This window comes from Ceratotherium simum, chromosome 6, assembly GCF_057802395.1.
Source record: "Ceratotherium simum simum isolate JZ-2026a chromosome 6, ASM5780239v1, whole genome shotgun sequence".
Lineage (NCBI taxonomy): Eukaryota > Metazoa > Chordata > Mammalia > Perissodactyla > Rhinocerotidae > Ceratotherium > Ceratotherium simum.
Window position 1 is genome coordinate 28,480,727 of NC_141905.1, and position 14,282 is coordinate 28,495,008.

Here is a 14,282-nt window from a genome sequence, read left to right on the forward strand (position 1 = left end):
TTTGTTGCTTTTTGTCTTGGTGATTATAGCCATTCTAACGAGTGGAAGATGATATCTTAGTGTGGTTTTGATTTGCATTTCCCTGATGATTAGTGATGTTGAGCATCTTTTCATGTGCCTATTGGCCATCTGTATATCTTCTTTGGAGAAGTGTCTGTTCATTTCCTCTGCCCATTTTTTTGATTGGGTTCTTTGTTTGTTATTCAGTTGTGTGAGTTCTTTATATATTATGGAGATTAATCCCTTGTCAGATATATGGTTTGCAAATATTTTTTCCCAGCTGGTGGGTTCCCTATTCATTTTGATCCTGGTTTCATTTGCCTTGTAGAAGCTCTTTAATCTGATGAAGTCCCACTTGTTTATTTTTTCTTTTGTTTCCCTTGTCCGAGTAGACATAGAATTCAAAAAGATCCCTTTATGGCTGATGACGAGTAGTGTACTACCTATATTTTCCTCCAGAAATTTTATAGTTTCAGGTCTCACCTTTAGGTCTTTGATCCATTTTGGGTTAATTTTTGTGTATGGCGAAAGAAGGTGGTCTACTTTCATTCCCTTGCAAGTGGCTGTCCAGTTTTCCCAGCACCATTTATTGAAGAGACTTTCCTTTCTCCACTGTATGTCCTTAGCTCCTTTGTCAAAGATTAGCTGCCCATAGATATGAAGTTTTATTTCTGGACTTTCAATTCTGTTCCATTGATCTGTGTGTCTGTTTGGTACCAGTACCATGCTGTTTTAATTACTATCGCTTTGTAGTATGTTTTGAAGTCAGGGATTGTGATTCTTCCAGCCTTGTTTTTCTTTTTCAGGATTGCTTTAGCTATATGGGGTCTTTTGTTGCCCCATATGAATGCTAATATTCTTTGTTCTATTTCTGTGAAGAATGTCCTTGGGATTCTGATTGGGATTGCATTGAATCTGTAGATTGCTTAAGGTAGTATGGACATTTTAACAATGTTTATTCTTCCAATCCAAGTGTATGGAATCTTTTTCCATTTCTTTATGTCATCATTGATTTCACTCAGTAATGTCTTATAGTTTTCATTGTATAGGTCTTTCACTTCCTTGGTTAAATTTACTCCTAGATATTTTATTCTTTTTGCTGCAGTTGTACCTAGGATTGTCTTCTTGAGTTCTCTTTCTGTTAGTTCGTTGTTGGTATATAGAAATGCAACTGATTTCTGTAAGTTGATTTTGTACCCTGTAACTTGGCTGTAGTTGTTGATTATTTCTAATAGTTTTCCAATGGATTCTTTAGGGTTTTCTATATATAAGATCATGTCATCTGCAAACAGTGTGAGTTTCACTTCTTCATTGCCTATTTGGATTCTTTTTATTCCTTTTTCTTGCCTAATTGCTCTGGCCAGAACCTCCAGTACTGTGTTGAATAAGAGTGGCAAGAGTGGGCACCCTTGTCTTGTCCCTGTTTTCAGAGGGATTGCTTTCAGTTTTTCCCCACTGAGTATGATATTTGCTGTGGGTTTGTCATATATGGCCTTTATTATGTTAAGATACTTTCCTTCTATGCCCATTTTGTTGAGAGTTTTTATCATAAATGGATGTTGGATCTTGTCAAAAGCCTTCTCTGCATCTATTGAGATGATCATATGGTTTTTATTCTTCATTTTGTTAATGTGGTGTATCACATTGATTGATTTGCAGAGGTTGAGCCATCCCTGTGTCGCTGGTATAAATCCCACTTGATCATGGTGTATGATCTTTTTAATGTATTGCTGTATTTGGTTTGCCAATGTTTTGTTGAGGATTCTTGCATCTATGTTCATCAGGGATAGTGGTCTGTAGTTTTCCTTCTTAGTATTGTCTTTCCCTGGCTTTGGTATCAGGGTGATGTTGGCCTCATAGAATGTGTTGGGAAGTGTTCCATCTTCCTCTATTTTTTGGAATAGTTTGAGAAGGATAGGTATGAAGTCTTCTTTGAATGTTTGGTAAAATTCTCCAGACAAGTCATCTGGTCCTGGACTTTTATTATTTGGGAGGTTTTTGATTACTGTTTCAATCTCTTTACTTGTGATTGGTCTATTCAGGTTCTCTATTTCTTCTTCAGTTTTGGGAGGCTGTATGAGTCTAGGACTTTATCCATTTCTTCTACATTGTCCAATTTGTTGGCCTATAGTTTTTCATAGTATTCTCTTATAATCTTTTGTATTTCTGTGGTATCTGTTGTAATTTCTCCTTTTTCATGTCTAATTTTATTTATTTGAGCCTTCTCTCTTTTTTTCTTGGTGAGTCTGGCTAAGGGTTTGTCAATTTTGTTTATCTTCTCAAAGAACCAGCTCTTTGTTTCATTGATCCTTTCTACTGATTTTTTAATTTCAATTTCATTTATTTCTACTCTGATTTTTATTATTTCCCTCCTTCTGCTGATTTTAGGCTTTGTTTGTTCTTCTTTTTCTAATTCTGTTAGGCGTAGTTTGAGGTTGCTTATTTGGGCTTTTTCTTGTTTGTTAAGGTGGGCCTGTATTGCTATGAGTTTCCCTCTCAGGACCACTTTTGCTGCATCCCATATGAGTTGGTACGGTGTATTTGCATTTTCATTTGTCTCCCGACATGCTTTGATTTCTCCTTTAATTTCATCAATGATCCATTGGTTGTTTAGTAGCATGTTGTTGAGTCTCCACAGCTTTGTCACTTTCCTGGTTTTTTCCTTGTAATTGATTTCTAACTTCATGGCATTATGGTCTGAAAAGATGCTTGTTATGATTTCAATCTTCTTAAATTTATATAAACATGCCTTGTTTCCCAACATATGGTCTATTCTTGAGAATGTTCCATGCATGCTTGAGAAGAATGTGTAATCTGCTGTGTTTGGGTGGAGTGCTCTGTATATGTCTATTAAGTCCATCTCATCTAGTTTTTCATTTAGGTCCATTATTTCCTTATTTATTTTCTGTCTGGGTGATCTGTCCATTGATGAGAGTGGGGTGTTGAGATCCCCTACTACTATTGTGTTGTTGTTAATATCTCCTTTTAAGTTTGTTAATAGTTGCTTTATGTACCTTGGTGCTCCTGTATTGGGTGCATATATATTTAAAAGTGATATGTCTTGTTGGTGGAGTGTCCTTTTTATCGTTATATATTGCCCCTCTTTGTCTCTCATTACCTGTTTTATCTTGAAGTCAACTTTGTCTGAGATAAGTATGGCAACACCTGCTTTCTTTTGTTTGCCATTAGCTTGCAGTATTGCCTTCCATCCTTTCACTCTGAGCCTGTGTTTTTCTTTAGAGCTGAGATGTGTTTCCTGGAGGCAGCATATTGTGGGGTCTTGCTTTTTAATCCATCCCACCACTCTGTGTCTTTTGATTGGAGAGTTCAGTCCATTTAGATTTAGGGTAATTATTGATATATGGGGGCTTGTTGTTGTTATTTTATCGCTCTTTTCCCGGTTCTTTTGCATTTCTTTTGTTTCTCATCCCATGTGTTTCGGACTACCAATTTAGTTTGGTAGTTCTGTATGGGGGTTCTCTTAGTTTTCTCTTTCTTTATCGTGTGTGATTCTGTTCTGATTATTTGGTTAGTGGTTACCATGAGGATTGTATAAAAAAATCTTGTGGATGTGATAGTCCATTTTTTGATGGCCTCTTATTCCCTTAGACTAAGTTGATTCAATCCATTTCCTCTTCCCCTTCTAAGTTATTGTTGTCACATCTTATTCCTTCTTGTGTTGTGAGTTCGTGTTTAACATGATGAGGTTATATTTATGCTTGGTGCTTACCTGCTCTTGATCTTTAGTTTTATATTTAAGTGTTTGCTAATCTATTTTGGTGGAGGACTGCAATTTTTCTGGTTTTGTCAACCTATTTTCCTCCTTGTTCAAAACTTTGAATCCCTTTTCTTCTTTTTCCTCAGAGATGAAGGCCTTCTTGAGCACTTCTTGTAGTGGGGGTCTTGTGGCAATGAACTCCCTTAGCTTTTGTTTATCTGGGATAGTTATTATTTCTCCATCATATCTGAAGGATATTTTTGCTGGATAGAGTATTCTTGGCTGAAAGTTTTTGTCCTTCAGAATTTTGATTATATCGTTCCACTCTCTCCTAGCCTGTAAAGTTTCTGTCGAGAAATCGGCTGAGAGCCTGATAGGAAATCCTTTGTGTTATTTTTTTTTTTTGTCTAGCTGCCATTAATATCTTTTCTTTGTTGTTGACTTTTGCCAGCTTTACTACTATATGCCTTGGAGAGGGTCTATTCAGGTTGATATATTTAGGAGATCTATTTATTTCATTCACTGGTATTTCCAGCTCCTTCCCCAGGTTTGGTAAGTTCTCAGATATTATTTCTTTGAACAAGTTATCTGCTCCTTTTTCCCTCTCTTCTCCCTTTGGAATACCTATAGTCCTTATGTTAGATTTCCTAATTGAGTTGGATATTTCTCGGAGAGTTTCTTCATTTCCTTTTAGTCTTAGTTCTCTTTCCTCCTCCATCTGGAGCATTTCTGCATTGCTGTCCTCAATATTGCTAATTCTTTCCTCCAGTGTCACCTCTGATGCTTAAGGCTTCCAGATTTGTCTTTATCTCCTCTATTGTGTTTTTCATCTCTAAGATTTCTGATTGATTTTTTTTTTTTACAGTTTCAATCTCTTTTGTGAAGAAACTCCTGATTTCATTGAATTGTCTGTCTGTGTTTTCTTGTATTTCATTAAGCTTTTTTATGACAGCTATTTTGAATTCTCTGTCATTTAGGTTATACACTTCTGTGCTTTCCGGGTTGACTTCTGGGTGCTTGTCATTTTCCTTTTCGTCTGGAGATGTAATATATTTTTGCATGGTGCCTGTCGGTGTTGGCTTACTTTTCCTCATAGTGAAAATATATGGTCACAGTTTCCTCTCGCTGCCACTGGGTGGGGCTCAAGGGCTGTGTATTCTGGCCCACCTCAATCCGCGGGCACTCTCGCCAGCCCGTTGCTGATCTGAGGTGTGGCTGAGTGGAGGCTGCTGGGGGGAAGCGTGGGAACAGCTGGAGCTGGAGCGTGGGAACAGCTGAGACTGGAGCACAGCTAGGCCGAAGAAGCTGGGGCTCAGGTGCAGGTGGGTTGAAGCAGCTGCAGCTGAGGTGTCACTGGGCCAAAAAAGCAGAGGCTGGAGTGCCGCTGGGTGGAAGAAGCTGGAACTGGAGTGCGCTGGGCCAAACAAGGAAGAGCTGGAGTGCTGCTGGGCCAAAGAACCTGGAACTGGAGTGCACTGGGCCAAAGAAGCTGGAACTGGAGTGCACTGAGCCGAAGGAGGAGCTGGAGCACAACTGGGCCAAAGAACTGGAACTGGAGTGCGCTAAGCCGAAGAGGGAAGAGTTGCAGTGCCGCTGGGCCAAAGAAATGGGAACTGAAGTGCGCTGAGCAGAAGCAGGAAGAGCTGCAGCACCGCTGGGCCAAAGAAACTGGAACTGGAGTGCTCTGGGCCAAAGAAAGAGGGGCTGGAGTGTGCTGGGCCAAAGAAAGAGGAGCTGGAGTGTGCTGGGCCAAAGAAGCTGGAACTGGAGTTCGCTGGGCCGAAGAAGAAGGTGCTGGGGCACCACTGGGCGAAAGAAACTGGAACTCCTTCCACTTCCTCTGGGGATTCCAGCACCTCTGTCCTTGGGTGTACGGCTGCCTAGGTGCCTCAGACATCCCCTGTGTTGTGTGAATAGCTTCTGTTGGAATATGAATGTCCTTTTTGTTGTGTCTTAGAGGGGGAGAGTTCAATGTGGGAAGCTCACTCTGCCATGATGCTGACGTCCTAATGGTGCCATTTTTCCAACAGCATTTGCTCACTTCATGTCTCTGTGTCACATTTTGGTAATTCTCTCAATATCTCAAACTTTTTCATTATTATTATATTTGTTATGGTGATCTGTGATCAGTGATCTTTGATGTTACTACTGTAATTGTTTGGGGGCACCAAGAACTGCGCCCATATGATATGGTGAACTTAATTGATAAATGTGTGTGTTCTGAATGCTCCACTGACTGGCCGTTCCCCCATCTCTCTCCTTTGCCTTGGGCCTCCCTAATACCTGAGACACAATAGTGAAATTAGGCCAATTAATAACCCTACAATGGCCTCTAAGTGTTCAAGTGAAAGGAAGAGTTGCATGTCTCTCACTTTAAATCAAAAGCTAGAAATCATTAAGCTTAGTGAGGAAGGCATACTGAAAGCCAAGATAGGCCAAAAGCTAGGCCTCCTGAGCCAAACAATTACTCAAGTTGTGAATGCAAAGGAAAAGTTCTTGAAGGAAATTAATTATAAGTACTACTCCAGTGAACACACAAATCATAAGAAAGTGAAACAGCCTTATTGCTCATATGGAGAAAGTTTTAGTGGTCTGGATAGAAGATCAAACCAGCCTCAACATTGCCTTAAGCCAAAGCCTAACCCAGAGCAAGGCCTAACTCTTCAATTCTGTGAAGGCGGAGAAAGGTGAGGAAGCTGCAGAAGAAAAGTTTGAAGCTAGCAGAGGCTGGTTCATGAGGTTTAAGAAAAAAGCCATCTCCATAATATAAAAGTGCAAGGTGAATCAGCAAGTGCTGATGTAGACGCTGCAGCAAGTTATACAGAAGATCTAGCTAAGATACTTAATGAAGGTGGCTACACTGAACAGATTTTCAATGTAGACAAAACCACCTTCTATTGGAAGCACATGCCATCTAGGACTTGCACAGGTAGAGAGGAGAAGTCAATGCCTGGCATCAAAGCTTCAAAGGTCAGACTGACCCTCTTACTAGGGGCTAATGCAGCTGATGACTTTCACTTGAAGTCAATGCTCATTTACCATTCTGAAAATCCCAGGGCCCTTAAGGATTATGCTAAATCTACTCTGCCTATGCTCTATGAATGGAACAACAAAGGCTGGATGACTGCACATCTGTTGACAACATGGTTTACTGAATATTTTAAGCCCACTATTGAGACCTGCTACTCAGAAAAAAAAGATTCCTTTCAAAATATTACTGCTAATTGACAATCCACCTGGTCACCCAAGAGCTCTGATGGAGATATACAACAAGATTAATGTTGTTTTCATGCCTGCTAACACAACATCCATACTGCAGCCCATGGATCAAGGAGTAATTTCAACTTTCAAGTCTTAATATTTAAGAAATACATTTCATAAGGCTACAGCTGCCATAGACAGTGATTCCTCTGATGGATCTGGGCAAAGTCAATTGAAAGCCTTCTGGAAAGGATTCACAATTCTAATGCCATGAAGAACATTCATGATTCATGGGAAGAGGTCAAAATATCAACATTAACAGGAGTTTGCATGAAATTAATTCCAACTCATGGATGGCTTTGAGGAGTTCAAGACTTCAGTGGAGGAAGTAACTGCAGATGTGGTGGAAATAACAAGACAACTAGAATTAGAAGTGGAGCCTAGGGCCGGCCCCGTGGCTTAGCGGTTAAGTGCGTGCGCTCCGCTGCTGGCGGCCTGGGTTCGGATCCCGGGCGAGCACCGACGCACTGCTTCTCCGGCCATGCTGAGGCCGCGTCCCACATACAGCAACTAGAATGGATGTGCAACTACGACATACAACTATCTACTGGGGCTTTGGGGGAAAAATAAATAAATAAAATCTTTAAAAAAAAAAAAAAAAGAAGTGGAGCCTAAAGATGTGACTGAATGGCTGCAATCTCATGAAAAAACTTTAACGGATAAAGAGTTGCTCCTTATGGATGAGCAAAGAAAGAGGTTCCTTGAGATGGAATCTATTCCTGGTGAAGATGCTGTGAAGACTGTTGAAATGACAACAAAGGATTTAGAATATTACATAAAATTAGTTGATAAAGCAGCAGCAGGGTTTGAGAGGACTGACTCCAACTTCAAAAGAAGTTCTACTGTGGGTAAAATGCTATCAAACAGCATCGCATGCTACAGAGAAATTGTTAGTGAAAGGAAGAGTCAATCGATGGGGCAAACTTCATTGTTGTCTTATTTTAAGAAATTGCCACAGCCACCCCAACCTTCAGCAACCACCACCCTGATTAGTCAGCAGCCATCAACATCCAGGCAAGAGCCTCCACCAGCAAAAAGATTACGAAGACTCAGATGATGGTTAGCATTTTTTAGCAAAAAAGTTTTTTTTTTTGTGAGGAAGATCAGCCCTGAGCTAATATCTATGCCAATCCTCCTCTTTTTGCCGAGGAAGACTGGCCCTGAGGTAACATCTATTGCCAATCTTCCTCCTTTTTTTCCCTTTTCCTGCCCAAAGCCCCAGTAGATAGTTGTATATCATAGTTGCACATCCTTCTAGTTGCTCTTATGTGGGATGCCACCTCAGCATGGCCCGACAAGCGGTGCATCGGTGCGCGCCCGGGATCCAATCCCGGGCCGCCAGTAGCGGAGTGCGCGCACTTAACCGCTAAGCCATGGGGCCAGCCTCTAAAGTATTTTTTAATTAAGGTATGTATATCAGTTTTTTAGACATAATGCTATTTCACACTTAACAGACTACAATATAGTATAAACACAACTTTTGTATGCACAGGGAAACCAAAAAATTTGTGTGGCTCGCTTTATTGCAATATTCCTTTATTGCAGTGGTCTGGAACCGAACCTGCAATATCTCCGAGGTATGCCTGTACAAAAAACAATTCCAAGTGGATTAAAGACTTAAATGTGAAAACTGTGAAAGTTATAAAAGCTACATACCAGGAAAAGATATTTGCAATACATTTAATAAAGGATGAGTGTATTGTGATGAATTGCATTTGGTTACTCTAACAAAAACAGTAACAGTGGCTTAAACAAGATAAAAGTTTATTTTTCTCTCATAAAAAAATTAGTCTAGTGGTAGGCATTCAAAAGCTGATATGGTAGTTCTGTGGATATAAAGGACTCAGTTTCTTCTATCATTTCCATCTTCAATGATGCTTCATAGTCCAAGATGGCTGCTGTACCTTTGGTCATAGTTCCATGTTCCAGGCAGGAATTAGGAGAAAAGGAGTAAATAGGAAAAAACGCATTCCAGAAAGCCTTATCTCCTGACTTTTGTGTATAATTCATTAGCTACTCCTACCTGTAACAGAGGCTGGGAAATAAATTTTCAACTGGGTACAATACCCAAAGTTCTGTAGTTCTATAAGGAGAGTAGATATAATGTAGGTAGATAATAGTCTCTGTTACAACTATCTAGAACAGGGGTCAGCAAACTGGCCAATGGGACAAATCTGGCCCACAGCCTGTTTTGTAAATAAAGTTTTATTGGAACACAGTCACACCCATTTATTTATGCATTGTCTATGGCTGCCTTCTCACTACAGTGACAGTTGAGGGTCCTGACAGAGCCTGCAAAGCCTAAAATATTTACTATCTAGTCCTTTACAGACAAAGTACACCTACTCCTAATCTAAAAGATAAAGAACTCCTACTAATTAGTATGAAAATGATAAATAAAAAAATATGAAATATAAACAGGCAATTCACAGACTACAAATATGTGCAACATCATGTATGAACTCTCCAAACATAATTCTAAGCAAAAGAAGCCAGACACAAAGAATACATATTGTATGATTCCATTTATATGAAGAGCAAGAACACACAAAACTGGTGATAGAGGTCAGAACAGTATCTTTGGGGTTGGTAGACAGTACCTAGGAGCCTTGTGGGGTGCTGATTGTCTATATCTTGATCTGGGTACTGTTTTCATACACACACACACACACACAAAATATGTAAGTTACCCAATTTTCTGTAAGTTGTACAAATTTTTTTTCTAACCAACCCCCAAATTGCATCGGGCATCATTTTTTAAACCTAAAGGGCTGGCAAAGATTTAAAAGTTAGATAACTCACTGTTTTGGTCAAGAGTGTTGGAAAACAGGCCCTTCCATATGTTTCTGGTGAGACTGCAGATTGGAATAACTTCTACAGAGGTTAATTTGGCAATGGCTTTCGAAATTATAAAAGCACATATCTTCTGACCAGCAATTCCACCTCTAGAAATTTATCCTCAGATATATACACATTTATGTAAAATAATATATATATATGAGGTTATAAATGACACATTTTTTTATAGTAGCAATGGCTATGCAGCCATTAAAGAACAAAGAAGTCTTTTATAATACGGACATTCAAAATATATTGTTAGGTGGAAAAACAGATAGCACTGAACAGAGTATAAAATGACAAACTTTATGTAAAAATAATTAAAATGTACAAAGTTAGGAAAGGAATCAATTAAATTTGTTAATAAAGAACTCCCTGCTTCCTTATTTTAATTGAAATAGCTTTATTTAGTGTTTAGCCATTTAAACTATTTGCCATTCAACTGGCAAATTGTCTTTACCAAGTTTCAAGGGTTTCCTTCTATCTTATTGAGAATTTTTATAAGGAATGATTTTGAATTTTATCAAATATCTTTTCAGCATCTATTAGTTTGATCATATTTTTTCCTTTAATTCACTGATGTTAAACATATTAATACATTTGCAGATATTAATCCATCTTTGTATTCCTAGAATAAACTTTACTTGATTATTGGAAAAAAAAATCAACTCAAAGCATATAAAACTAAAATAGAACAGAATTGGGTTAGCTATTTTTATGATAGTTGGCTATAAAATTTTAAATAATACACATAATTAGAATAAAAAAGGAAAGTCTTCCTTCACATCATTATATTAATGTTGAATTTTAAAATATTATTTTAAAAGAAATAAACCTAAGAATATAAACTCCAGAATGATTATAAATAATAAATATATTTAGCAAAGTAGTAGGCCATTAATTAAATTGGGGGGAAAACTGTATTCCTACATACCAGTGACAGCTCAAAAACACTAAGACTGTTCAAAAGTAAGTAAAATGTATAACTAAATACTAAATTCAATTTTAATATCAACTGTAACTTACAACAAGAGATTTACTCAAAGTAAATAATAAAATGATAAAGAAGACTAAAGGAAGATCTAAATAAAAGAACTATATTTCTAGCTAGAATACTAAGTTCAGTTAAGATGACAAATGATTGAAATGTGTATAGAAAGTACTTAGCACAGTGCCTGGCATCTACTAAATACTCAATAAATTTTAGTTCTCTCTACACCTTCCCTAATTTAATATAAAGTTATAATGCAATACGAAATAAATCCCTGATGAATATTTGATAAAATTTGATCCAAGCGAAAATAAAATTTATCTGAAAGAGTAAAGAGGACACAAATACTAAATATGTTGTTTAATGAACACTGGTAGATTTGCCCAAAAGATTTTTAAAATATCATGAAAACCACATGATATTAAGTTAAACACAGAAATATGGTTCAAACAAAAGAGGTTCAACAGCATAAGAACTTAATTCATACCTCACACCATATATTATAAAAAAGTCTGAGGAGTTAAAAACCTAAACGTGCAAAATTCTATTAAAAAGCTATGAAGAAAAATATTATAATATTCTATCTTTCTAAAGATAAAATCCTGACTAATAAAGAAATGAAGGTCAGGGGACTGGCCCAGTGGCGCAGCAGTTAAATGCGCGTGCTCCGCTGCAGCGGCCCGGGGTTCGCAAGTTCGGATCCCCAGCGTGCACCAACACACCGCTTGTCAAGCCATGCTGTGGTGGCGTCCCATATAAAGTGTAGGAAGGCGGGCATGGATGTTAGCCCAGGGCCGATCTTCCTCAGCAAAAAGAGGAGGATTGGCATCGGATGTTAGCTCAGGGCTGGTCTTCCTCACCAAAAAAAAAAAGAAATGAAGGTCAAAAGTGAGATAATTATATTTGAATATTAAAAAAAAAAATCTGTTACATAATAAAAATGAAAAGGAAAGCAAGGGAATGGGAAACTTTGTATGACATTCATAACTTATAAAGAGATACTAATTACAACATAGAGACAACTGATGGAAATATATAGTCAGTACACTAAAACCTTACAGTAAGCCATCAAATTAATTCATTCATTCCCTTAGGCTAAAATTTAAATTCTTTACCACGGCCTACAATGCCTTACATGATCTAGTCCTGCCTATCTCTCCAATCTCATTTGTTCTTTTCTCCTCCAGTACACCATCCTCCAACTACCTTGACCTTTTTTCAGTTCCAAGAACACACCAAACACTTTCCCTTGGACATGTGAAGCTCTTTTCCTCCATGAGGGCTTTTGCATATGCTCCTGGTTACCAGTCTGGAAAGCTCTTTTCCTCACTCTTCACATGGTTAACTCTTCAATCTTCAAGTCTCAGATCTACCCTACCTGATAACTCTATCTAAAGTGAATCTCTCTTATAATGTTCTATTTCAGCACTTTGTCTTCTTCCTTTGAGCACTTATCACCTTCTGTAGTTATTTTATTTGCTTTTGTCAATCTCCCTAATTAGACTATTGAATCACATTAAGTCACACTTACCCCATATTCCCAAGTACAGTATCTCACAATAAATGTGCTCAATAAATATTTTTGAATGAATGAAGAAAAACTGAAAACCCAAGTATCAGCTAATAAGGGAAAGCTCCAATTATGATTATATTAAAATTTAGGAAATATAACTACATATAACTATTCAAATTGACAGGTACGGAAGTAATAAAAGACAATGTCTATATAAAATACTGATGAATGAAAAAGCAGACCACAAAATAGGATGCACATATATTGTACAATGATGTAAGGAAAGTATACATGCATCCAAATTAAAATGACTGAAAAATAATTCATGGTGATAAGAATAGGTTTTAACAACCAGCAGGCTTTTTGTTAAGAAAGCAAGTTGCTAACAACAATATTATATAAAGTTAGGATTGTGGAAAAGTGCTTACAAAGTAATATTAAGTGAAAAAACAGAGTATAATAGAGTATGTACACCATGATTATAACTAGACCAAATTAAATATAGATTGAAAGAGGATACAGAAATAAAAATACCTATTGCATCAAGGTGATAAACATGCATAAAATTTCTTTTAAATTTTCTTTTAAAGTTGTTGGTCTTTTAAAAATAGTATTTGATAATGGGAGAAAGCCATAAATAAATAAATGAATGAATGAATAAATAAGTAAATAAATCTCATTATCTCAACACCCAATTAATGACTGAATAACATTTTGTGTAAATTTCTTTAGCCTATTTGCTAATATATAAGCACAAATTTTTATAAAATAAAATTAGAACCACACTATACATACTATTTTTAACCTGTTTTTTTCATTTAGCAATATACCATAAACATTCTCCCAGACTATAAACTTAATAATAAACTTTCAAAAACATTTTAAACAACAAGGTAACATTAGTGGTGGAGAGACACCTTAGTTGACTAAACACAGCAAAAGGAGTAGATCCAACGGCCCAGATCCATACTAATCCGCAACTGTTTAAGTCAAACACTAAGCATCTCTAAGGATCAAGTACCATATCCATAAAACAAAGCAAATACTGAAAGAGGGTGAAGACTGATGCTTCTTTACACTTATTATAAAGTGTGGTAAATTTAAGTATTAAAATATAAAGAAACAATGTAGGAGAGTGAAGAATCAAATATACTGACAAAACTGAGAAACCCTAACTTCCAGAATAGTCTGCCAAGCACTTCATCAGACCTATAACATACAACTCACACCATATCCCCAGGAGAAGTCCGAGCTGCCTTCAGTAGAGATCCCTGTGCCTGTATAACTTGGAAACGCAGACCTTGAATTCCCAGTGTCAGCTGATGTAAAAGGTGATTCTTGTGTGATGTTGGACTCACTAAATGCACAATTTGGAAGGAAGAGAGAAAATAGAAAAATTCTTATATTTCCTCAAGTTTCTGCAACATTAACTACTCAGCAATTTATTAGGTGATAAGCATATATACAAATATATCGACAGAGGCAAAAATAAATGAAGAGCTTGAAATTTAAACGTCATAGAAAAATACTACCTAATTTCTATAGACTTGATGGCAGCCATTCTAAACAATTCTAGTCATAATTTACAATGAATATTTTAACATTCCACTTATAACATCTACCCTTGACAACTAAAGACATTTCAGAAATATTAATACTATCTGAACTTCTATGTAAAAGTTCTATGAACTTTTACAGTTTACCAAGCACTTCTACAGATATTAATCCCATTTTATCCTCACAACAACCTAGTAATGTAGAACTCAATTAACCTCATTATAAAGACAAAGAATCCGAGATTTAATTCTAGGTTTTGAAACTAGGTTTTATGACTGTAATTTTTCTAGGATACCACATTGCTTCTCAGAACCCCCTGTGAAGCTACAGTCCCCTCTGTTCTATTTCTTAATATAAAGTGCAGCTACTATTTACTCAGCATTTGCCATATGCCAAGCATTGTG

General features: G+C 37.1%; 1 protein-coding gene across 4 annotated transcripts in view; it reads right to left on the bottom strand.

The window, feature by feature from the left end:
• FAM149B1 (family with sequence similarity 149 member B1) overlaps positions 1-14,282 on the bottom strand; it is a 79,469-nt gene that overhangs the window by 54,890 nt on the left and 10,297 nt on the right. For 3 of the 4 annotated variants that reach the window (XM_004426983.3, XM_014784872.2, XM_087432037.1), the window contains exon 3: positions 13,549-13,678. In XM_004426983.3, the coding sequence (XP_004427040.1) occupies positions 13,549-13,678 (130 nt within the window). The remainder of the gene's footprint in view (positions 1-13,548; positions 13,679-14,282) is intronic. The other variant, XM_087432035.1, reaches the window with a different exon arrangement.